The sequence below is a fragment of the Lonchura striata genome, chromosome 11 (genome assembly GCF_050655825.1).
Source record: "Lonchura striata isolate lonStrDom1 chromosome 11, ASM5065582v1, whole genome shotgun sequence".
Taxonomy (NCBI): domain Eukaryota; kingdom Metazoa; phylum Chordata; class Aves; order Passeriformes; family Estrildidae; genus Lonchura; species Lonchura striata.
Window position 1 is genome coordinate 18306180 of NC_140713.1, and position 10226 is coordinate 18316405.

Genomic DNA, 10226 nt, shown 5'->3' on the forward strand with positions numbered 1-10226 from the left:
ACTGCACTCCCTGTGCTTCCCAGGTTGGGCTTTGGATTAGTGTCTCAGAATTCAATCATCCCAAACTTACCCCCAAACAAGGAGATTGCTGGCCATAGCCAGATTTGAACCTTTTCTCCTTTTCCTCATAGTGCTCTTCCAAGCCTGTGAAGAGGTGAACATTCTGCTGTTACAGAGATTTTGGGAGATGGGGCTTTAGAGGAGCATAGTAACAATGCAGGTGACATGCAGCCCCATGTGCCAAATGTCAGGGAGCCCTTGGTCCTCTTGGGATCCTGGCTCCATTTGGGGCAGGTGAGGGGCCAGGTGCTGGCACTGTCCTGGTCCCCATGGGTGCCCAGAGCCACACCCTGGGCTGTGCCGGGCTCCTCTTCACGTCAAGCAGGCGGCAACCCTGCCATGTGTCACCGCCCGGCGCAGAGGCTGGGGACATGGCAGCGCTGGCTCGGAGCGTCCTGGTGACAGGGTCCAGCCGGGGCATCGGGCTGGAGCTGGTGCGGCAGCTCGCTGCCAGCCCCCGGCCCCCCCAGCACATCTTTGCCACCTGCCGCGACCCCAAAGGTCCAAGAGGGAAGGTCAGTGCGGGCACAGGGAATGGGGTGGTGCTGAGCCGGGTGGGCAGAGGGGATCCACAGTCCCCGCAGCCCTGTTGGCTTGCTGTCCTGGCTGGGCAGCCCAGGAGTGCTCTGGGGGTCTCACAACTCCCCTAGCTCCCTGCATAAGGCAGTGCCCAGTGTGGCTGGGTGGGATGAGGCTGGAGAGGCAGACATGTCTTCAGCACTTGCTCCTGGCTGTGCCAGTGGCCAGCCAACCCGTTTTCTGTGCTGGGATCACTCAGGATGGAGGGCAGTTCCTAAGCCCAGCAGCACTATTCCTCTGCTGGCTGTGGGGTTGCTGCCCTACCCCATCCACTGGGAATAGCCCTGCACTCTTTCCCCAGAGAAAGCAAAGCCACCCTGGCACAGTGACCTGGGAGCATGGGTGGGACACCTGAACATGCCACTGCTGGCTTCTAACCTCCTCCCTTGCCCCATCACTTTATTTCCAGGCCCTGCAAGAATTAGCTACCCAGCACTCCAGCATCAAACTGGTCCAGCTAGGTATGGAGCAACCTTTCTCCTTGCACCCAACATTGCTTCCAGCTCTCTGGTGACTTTGGAGGTGGGACCAGGGGTAGCTTTTGCAGGAAGTTCTAGCCCTGCCAGGTGGGGAGGGATCTATGGGGAGGGATCCATGCACACCTGGGCAAGCTTCTCCCTGCAAATTAAGCTGTGCCCTGGCTGGAGCAGTCAAACTGGCTTCAGAGGAGGCAGAGGTGGGTCCAGACATCTCAGCTGAGCAAGTTTCATGGGAAAGGCATGATGTCTCTTCCCAAAGATGCTAAATAGAGTGCCCAGCTTTTGGGCTGGGACATATGGGTTCACAAAGTGAAGCAAGGCAGGGCACAGTAACTGTCTGGATGGTTCCTAAGTAGGAGGGTTGGTTTGGGATCCCCTTGCAGGTGGCCATGATTGGTATTTCTTTCAGGTAGAAAAGGGAGGAAAAAAATAGCTAAAAATGACACATGAGAAATCTGCCCAGCCTGGTATCCCAGGCTGATGCTCTGACCCAGAGGCATGGGATGGCCACAGCCTGGACTGGGGAGGTCTCCTCTTGGCCATTCCCTCCTTGTATGAATGTAGGCCAAACTCAAATGACCTCTTTCAGCAGCATTTGGGAGAAGCAAAAGGCAGCAAATAGACCCAGACAGCATAAGGAGAACAGCTAGGCTGGCATTTGGAGTTGGCAAAGTTGAAGTATTCACAGGAAAGAAGCTTCCAGGGTGCTAGACAGGGACAGGGTCTTGCTGGGGAGGACAGTGTTTGGGTGAAGAGTTTGGGAGATAAGGAGCACCTGGCTGAGGAAATGTATCAAAGAGCAGAAATTTCCTGTATTCCCCTGTGTCTGAGAGTGGGGGCTGCTTTTATTAATAAAGGATTAAAAGATCATCTAAATTCAAAAGAAATGTTTTGGCAAAGCGCCTGCACTAGGATTGCTATTGCTGTAATAAGTGAGGTGGGAAGCACCCATAACTTCTAAATATTTGTATTTCATTGGAGCCAATATTAAGAAAACTGAACCAAGGCTATTCAGTATCAGTACCTACCTACATACCTACCTACCTGTTTACTTGTTTAAAAGCACCTGATAAGTTCAAGTAACTTCAGTTCAAGTTCAGTTTTTTAAATATTTCTTAGACAATAAGACATTCTTGAATTCAGGCTTTACTACAAAGAGGCAGCAAATCTTTCTTTGGCTATCAAGAAGATTATTAAAGTAAAACATCTTCTCTGTAACAAAAATTAAATCTGCTGTGAGCCCCAACTGGAAGTGACTGGTGGGGAGAGCGTGGCCAACATAAAAGGGGCTGGTCACTACATGAACAATCTTTACTAAAACATACAGCCTAAGCCCGAGACTGTCAATAAAGTCCCAAAATAATCTTAAAAGTGCTTAAATATCAACAGCAACAAAATATTTTTTTAAAAAGAGAAGTTGCTTCCAGCTCTCTTGCTCCACAATAAGTAAGAGAGCTGGAAGGCTTGTCTTCAAACCAATAACAGGCATGGACTTTTCAGAAAGAAAAGTTTAAAAAATAACTCAAAAATGTGTAAGATCTGTCACTTCATTATCTTTCTTTATTTCCCACCCCTATTTCTTCCAGGGAGACAAAAGTTTTTTATTTCAGCAAATTTGGTGGTTAAAGACTAAAAATGTCTTGGTCCCACATGCCTTGGAGCAATAACTCAGCTAATCCAAATGGAGCAGTTAATCATTCACCAGGTGACCAAAAGATCCCTCACATATGTGGTGGAGTGACAGAACCTTGAACTTCATCCCATTGTTATCCAAAGAAGTAACTCCAAAGCACTCTGTGATTTGTCTTGCAGCTGGACCTGCAATATCCTCTTGAATCCCAAGGCTCCTTCCCCTCCCAGCAGATAATCCCAGATTATCCCAAATGTTTCAGGACACCTGTACAAAGGTCTGCACTGCACAATACAAGGTAGCAACAAGTCCCATGCCTCTCACATACTTGCTTACCACCATAAAGACATCAGGCTAGTTTAAAATGCCAGGAAAAATGATATTTTTGCTGCCCATCTGTGTATAAATATGCCAAGAAAGAAATCTTCAGCCTTGGAAACCTTTGCTAAATCGCTCTTTTCTAAGCATGAGAACAGAAATACAGCTCAGGGGCCAAAGTGTTGCAAAAAAAATAAGGAATCTGCAATCCTCCACTCCCAGCAGGCTCATCACATTGGCATCTGCAAAAAACAGGCACAGAAATGTGCATGGGAACAAGGGCACACCAACCTGCCCATACATGCGAAAATTCATGGTTTTGAGGGCTCGGTGTTATACCTGAGGTATTAAAATGCAATATATAAAGTTTAATGTTGGTCTAATCAGCCTGTTTCATATTCTGAAGGTATTTAGACGACTTTTTTAAACAAACAAACTATGGCCACTTCAGTTGGTGAGTATCCAGGACAGGATGTAAATCCTAACAAGCAACCTTGACAGCTGGACACAAAATACCACCACTTTTATTGCCTAAGTCAGAAAAATCCTGCAATTAAAGCATGGCAGAATTTCAAAAGCTATACCAATACTTAAGCAAAGAGGAAGGCACTGGGGATGCTTATCCCTGTTAGCCCAGTTTCAGTTCTGCCTTGTTGCTTGAGAGGGATTGTCTCCACAACTTGGTCAGTAGGGATAGGGAAGTTCAGATTCAGAGCCTGCAACCAAATACTGCAGGTTACATCCCAAATCTTTCATTAATTGTACTCACCTCAGCTCATCTGTCAGCTCCAAAACCTTGTGGGTAACAGCATGAAGAAAAAAATGGCTCCCTGTGGAAACTTGGGAGTCTCAGTGTGCAAGGACCAAGAATCCCTTGCACAATCATAAATTCCTTGAATACAGAGAGCAAATACAGACAAATTTTTCCTACCAGTAGCCCCAACATGACCCAAAATGAGTTGAATTAAGGTTTAATTCAGCTGAGGCTGCAAAACCAAGAGGTGAGGACAAACTGCTGCTCATTCCAATGTGCCTAATCTGCTAAATCTTCTGCATCCTTTCTGGATAAGAAGTGCTGGTTCCAGCGACAGCACAATTTCCAGTGGGTGCTGTGTGATCCATCAGAGCTATTCTTCACTTTGCTTTTTCCCTGGCAGACACAGTGAATTTGCCCAGCATCCAAAGGGCCATGCAGGCTGTGGGGTATCATCTGAAGGACCAGGGCTTGAACCTGCTCATCAACAATGCAGGCATCAGCTCCCACGCCACACTTTGCTCCCTGGACTCTCAGGAGATGCTCAATGTGTTTGTCACTAATGTGGTTGGGCCACTCCAGGTTGTCAAGGTATGTCTGGACATTTCATGTTCCTGCTGCTTGGGAAGATGCTCCCCGATGGGAAAAAGGGCATCTCCATGGATCTCCCCTGCCTACCCAGAGGAGCTCAGCAGCTCAGCCAAGTTCAGCATCATCCATGCTTGTTTCTTCCCCACCTGGAGCCTGCACCAGGCTCACTGTGCCAGCTTGCTCCTTTCCTGGGGATGGGAAAGGCTGGAGCCTGATCCCTCCTTGGGGCATTTTCCCCATCCCCTGGATTTCTGCCAGGAGTGTCTGTCCAGCTGCTTGTCTGCAGTCTGTGACAGAGTCCTCCAGGATGGTCCTCAAATTGGGGTTCTGTTGCATGTTAATGAAGCGTTGGTGTCTTTGCATCAGGAATTTCTGCCACTCCTGGAGCAGGCAGCAAAGGCAGGAAAGGAGGGTCTGAGCTGCAGCAGGGCTGCTGTCATCAACATCTCCTCCAAACTGGGCTCCATCGGGCTGTGCCTCCACGTCCCAGAGGCTCCCATGTACCCGTACCGGGCCAGCAAGGTGAGGTGCCAGGGGAGGAGCTGGAGATGCTGTCCCAGGCACGGTGCCCATGGAGGGGAGGGAGCCCATGGTTCACCCCCAGCCCCAGCCACCCACCCCCTGCCTGGTTCTCCCAGGCAGAAGCACAAAGACTGGGACAGCAGCAGGCAGGACTGAGCCTTCCCAGCAGGTCATGCGGATGCTTTGTCACAGGACCAAGTCCCATTTCCCACGTGCACAGACATTTTGTGGTTATGAAATGTCTCCTCTCCTGCCTGCCCACTCCCTGAGTTGTGCTGGCAGGGCTGTGCCTCTTCCAGGCTGCCCAGAACATGGTGACGAGGTGCTTGGCTGCAGAACTCCAGGACAAGGGGATCTTGTGCATGGCCATCCATCCTGGCTGGGTGAAGACTGACATGGGCAAAGAGGAGGTACTGGGCTGTGCAGGGGATGGTCAGCAGTGCCCCCACTGAACCCCCATATCTTGGGGAGGGCAGAGGCACTTGGGGGATCTTGTGTGATGCTGTGGGCTGCCAGGACAGAGCAGGAGCAGAGAAGGCAGGGAGCAGGCAGAAAGCTGCAACACATTGAGTACATGGGATAGCCAGCTCTTTCTCCCCAAGCCAGCCTGGAGAGGTGTGGCAGTAAGGAAAAATATCCCCATTAGCATCCTGCATTATGGATGCTGCTCCCAGACATACACTCTCCCCAGCAGCTGCTCTCTCGTTGTCCTTTTCTGCAGGCACCGCTGACAGTGGAGCAAAGCGTGAGTGGCATCCTGACCGTGCTGGCCAGCGTCTCACAGGACACCTCTGGAGCCTTCCTCGACTGGGAAGGGAACAGCCTGCCCTGGTGATGGACAAATGGACAGTGCCTCTTGCCCGTGCTGCAGCCTCTGCTCGCTGGCTCACCACTCTGCAGTCACCCCTGCTCACCCTCAGCCCTCCCCACACTGCTGGGGAGAAGGAATCAACTTGGGAAACAGCCTCTCTCTCCTTTCCCACACCATGTGTTCCCTGTGGTCCCCCTGTACCCCTCATCTCTGTAAACTCTGGCAGCTGATGTGATGCCCTTCTGCTCTGTCTCCACCCAGTCTCAAACCCCCTGTCCGAGCCCTGGCAGAGCCGAGGCAGGATCCCTGTGCTCTGCCCAAGCTCTGTGTGTCCTTCTGTCCCACCTGTGACCAGGCACCCCCCAGCTGAGGGGAGAGGGCAGCTGCTCCCTGTAACCCCCAGCCCCTCAGGCAGCTCAGCCTGGGCAGGGGAAAGCCAGTCCTGCAGGGGCTCAGAAGATCTCTCTCCTCTCAGGAGAGGGGCTGCTCCAGCTTCTCCAGTGCCTCCTGCAGGGGAGGTCTCCAGAGGGCAGTCACAGTGCCATGGGACCTGCTGGCTCTAACTCATGGGGATGCCAGGGACAGCCATGGGCTGGAGGCAGCTGTGGGCACCACCAATCCCCAGTGGAGGAGTGGGATATCTGGAAACGGCCACCCCATGAGCTGGCACTGCACAACAGAGCTGGGGGTCTCAGCAGGAGTTTATTGAGGATGTGGGGGAGGTGGGAGCAGTGCCAAAGGTAGCTCTTGGCTGCCAGGATCCTGAAGTGGTGTTTCACCAGGGTAAGACGTTCCCTTCCCAGTCCAGGAAGGCACCAGTGTCCTTCTCAGAGAGGGAGGAGAGGACCTTCAGCATCCCTTGCACGCTGTCATCCACTGTCACAGGGGGCTGTGGGGCAGAAGAGGAGATGCAGCCCATGCCCAAGGCCTGGCTGGGGGCCCTGGAGCAGCTGGAGTCAGGGGAAAGCTGCTTCAGGGCAAAGGGAAAGCTGACAACCCCAGAGGGAGGGACTGAGACAAGAACTGAGGGAAGGGGGACACCCAGCACTAGGACAGGGGGAAATGCCCCAGCAGGGATTGGGCAGGCAGGGAAGTCATGGGCAGGGGCTCAGGACAGCAGCTCCCACCCACGTGAAGTCAGCAGCAGAGCTCTGATGGACCCGCCCCGGTGCAATCCCTACCGCGTGTCCGGCACAGCTGCCCATGTCAGTTTGCACCCAGCCGGGGTGGAGAGCCACGCAGAGGATGCCGTGCTCCTTGTACGCCAGGGACTGGCACCTGCTCAGCATGTTCAGAGCAGCCTGTGGGGAGACAGGGAGGGGACGGTGGTGGGAGGGGAAGGGGGGCTGCAAGGGGACCTGCAGCTGGCCAGGGCAGGGGAAGCAAAGGTGTGGCAGTACCTTGCTGCAGCGGTACGAGGTGATCTGCATCAACTCCCAACCATAGGAAGAAGCGATGGAGCCGCCAATGCTGGACATGTTGATGATGGCAGCCTTGCTGCAGCTCAGCTCTGAGCCTGGGCTCCCCTGGGCAGCCTTCTTCAGCAAGGGCAGAAACGCCTGCGAGGAGACAGGGGGGACAGGAGCACACATGGACATGGCACAGGGCAGGGGAGAAGCTCCTTCCACACTGGGCAGCACTGACACCAGCACTGAGGCATCCTCCCTCCTCTTCCCTGCCAGGCTCCAGTTCCTGAGCTCCAGCCCATGGCTCCGCAAGCTTCTTATAACTGAGAGTCCATTTGTAACCAGAGTGGAGGCAGGGTCCCCTTCCACCAGCCCTTCTTCATACTCCCCCAGGACAGCCCAGCTTGGGTGAGGGTCTCACCTGGCCCATCAGCAGGGGTCCAACCGTGTTGGTGGTGTAAATCTCCCTCATGTCCTCAAATGTCTCGGTATCAAGTGTGTTCAGCTTCACAATTCCAGCATTGTTGATGAGGAGGTTCAGCCCAGAGCCCCCCAAGTGCTCCCCAACCTTGGCTGCAGCTGCCTTGATGCTGGTGGGGTCGCTGACCTCTGCAGAGCCGACACAGGGGAGGTCAGAGCCTGTGTCCCCATGGTGGAGTCCCCTCTGTTCCTCCGGAGGTGGCAGTGCCCGATGGCGCCGCCGGCACCGGCCCGTTGGCACAGCTCCCGCCCAGCACGGGGCTCCCGGGGTGTGCCCAGCCTGGGCACTTGCCAGAGGAACTGGGGCAAAGGATCCACACCTCGGGGCACCTACCGAGCGGGATGATGATGATGTTGGGGTGCTTGGAAGCCAAATTCTGTAGCTCCTGAAAGAGAGGACACTGTGTAGGCATGGAGAGGCTGGAGGGGCTGTGCAGAGGCTCAGCCTTCCCCAGGCAAATCCCATGCCACTCCATCTCTGTCCCTGCATCACTTTGTGTCAGACAACTGTTCCAGCCACCACATCAATGGGGCTCTGTGCCTTCTATACATGCCATGTTTCATTCTCCCCTCCACGTATCCCATGCACAATTGGTCCTATGGTGTCCCAAACCAGCTGACCTGTGCTGTGGGTGCCTGACTGCAGCTCCAGCCCTTGGAAACACCATTCCTGATCCAGTCTCCCTCTGCTCAGTCTCACCTGCGCTCTCTGTCCCTTGGGGTCCCGACAGGTTGCAAAGATCCACTGAGGTGGGTTTGGCATCCTCAGGAAATGCTGGACGAGCCCCAGGCCGATGCCTCGGTTGGCCCCAGTCACCAGAAGAGAGCGGACGTGGAGCCCTGCCATGCTGCCCTGGCTGTGGCTGCACTGCTCTTGCCTGGACCTTGCCACTGCCTTTTGCTACTTGGTTATCTCGCATGTTCCCATGAGGACTTGCATCAGCTCCAGGCTCTTGGAAATTCTCTGCCTGCACCTCAATCTCTTGGCTCTGGTCCATACCCATGATCCACTTCTCCTGCTGGCTGTGGAATGACGCAAAGGGAGACAAGTGTCCTGCCCAGGCAGGGAATGCCCTGGGCAAGGTGTCTAGAGTGCTTCTTTATGTACCTTCCCCGCTCTACCAAACCTGAGCCTTTTGGTTTTCAGGGCCAGCACTGTCCCTGTCCTTGCAGTGCGACACTCTCTCCCACCACCTCCCTCCCTCTTGGGATCCCAGGCCTGTCCCTCCCCTTGCCCAAGGTCAGGCAGGCAAGGCTGGACTCGCTGACTCTGCACAGTGCAGTTTGTTGGCCTTATTTCGTGCAATGCCAAAGCCAGGGTTGGGGATGGAGCAGTCAGGACAGGTGAATGTCATTTGAGGACTTGAGGATGGAGCAGCCAGGACAGACAAGTGTTCCTTGGCCACGAGAATAGGCTGAGAAACCTCAAAACCCCCAAGGACCCCTGGGAAAAACCTTCCAGGGCTGACCAGAATGACCCCTTTCCTCAGAGTCTGCTCTAACAGCACCTGTAATATTGAAATGTGATAGAAGGATAATCCCTGCCCCATCCCTGGAACTTTTCATGGACAGGCTGCATGGGCTTCTGAGCAACCTGATCTAGTGTAAGGCGTCCCTACTTGTTCAGGGGGGTTGAAACTAGATGGTCTTTAACATCCTTTCCAGCCCAAACTATGGCTCTGTGATCCTATGATAAAATTCAGTTTTGCCCCTGGGTGTCACTTGGGTGTGGCTGGGAGCCAGGGCCGTGCCCAGGCACACACACTGCAGGTGAACATCCAGCCCCAGGGTGGTCCAGGGACTCCCCAGATCTTTCCTGCAGCAGAGACTGAACCAACAGATGGATTGAACTCCCAGGGAAGCATCTCACTGATGGATTCAGGAGCTTTGGGACAGGCCTGAGGATCACTGAATCATAGAATCATCCCCCAGGAGCTACTATTCCACCTAAAAATCAATGGAGAACCATGACCTGCATGTTTCCATGTGTCCCCACCACGCAGGGAGGATCTGGGCATCTGATGGATGACGGATGGATTGTACTTGGTGGTCTCAGGGATCTTTTCCTGTCTAAATGATTCTCTGACTCTATGATCCCATAGCCTTCCCAGCTGGTTCCTGCTGCAGCATCACTCAAACTGCACAGACCAATTGCAACAGTGGAAGATACACATTTAAGATAGTTCAGAGATGTTGTGTAGGTAGTTTAAAATAATTAATAACCACTTATACAGGACATGATTGGCCAGGACTAGGGGGCATAAGCTTGTGGAATGTCTCCTGCTCCAGCTGGACATGCTGCTCCAAGGTCCTTTGCAACTGGACAATGATGGGCTGACATGTTCAGGAGATCTGATCCTTCATCCAAATGCACCCTTTGCAGCTTTTGTCAGTAAGAGCAAACCCTGCTGCCTACTCTTCTGTGTGTGTAGTGAGTTGACCCTGGCTGAATGCCTCACATCCACCAAAGCCACTCTATCACTTCCCTCTGCAACTGGACAGGGGAGAGAAAAAATGTAACAAAGGTTCATGAGCTGAGATAAGGTCCTGGAGAGATCACTCACCAAATACCACCACAGGCAAAACAGACTCAATC

The 10226-nt window shown here is 53.3% G+C and overlaps 2 protein-coding genes across 2 annotated transcripts; one reads left to right on the forward strand and one right to left on the reverse strand.

Moving 5' to 3' along the window:
• The first annotated feature begins 407 nt into the window (after positions 1 to 407).
• On the forward strand, positions 408 to 5894 carry LOC144247037 (uncharacterized). Its single transcript, XM_077786230.2, has 6 exons — positions 408 to 575; positions 1049 to 1100; positions 4224 to 4411; positions 4778 to 4933; positions 5233 to 5343; positions 5655 to 5894. Exons 1-6 carry the CDS (start codon positions 432 to 434, stop codon positions 5766 to 5768), a joined length of 765 nt encoding a protein of 254 aa, XP_077642356.1. The 5' UTR covers positions 408 to 431; the 3' UTR covers positions 5769 to 5894.
• Positions 5895 to 6427: 533 nt separating this feature from the next.
• Positions 6428 to 8653, reverse strand: LOC110476260 (uncharacterized). The gene is made up of 6 exons (XM_021541066.3): positions 8331 to 8653; positions 7965 to 8016; positions 7572 to 7759; positions 7145 to 7303; positions 6926 to 7045; positions 6428 to 6633 (listed from the first exon to the last, which is right to left on the reverse strand). The coding sequence occupies exons 1-6, from the start codon at positions 8475 to 8477 to the stop codon at positions 6520 to 6522; spliced, it is 780 nt and encodes a 259-aa protein (XP_021396741.2). The 5' UTR covers positions 8478 to 8653; the 3' UTR covers positions 6428 to 6519.
• Positions 8654 to 10226: the final 1573 nt, after the last annotated feature.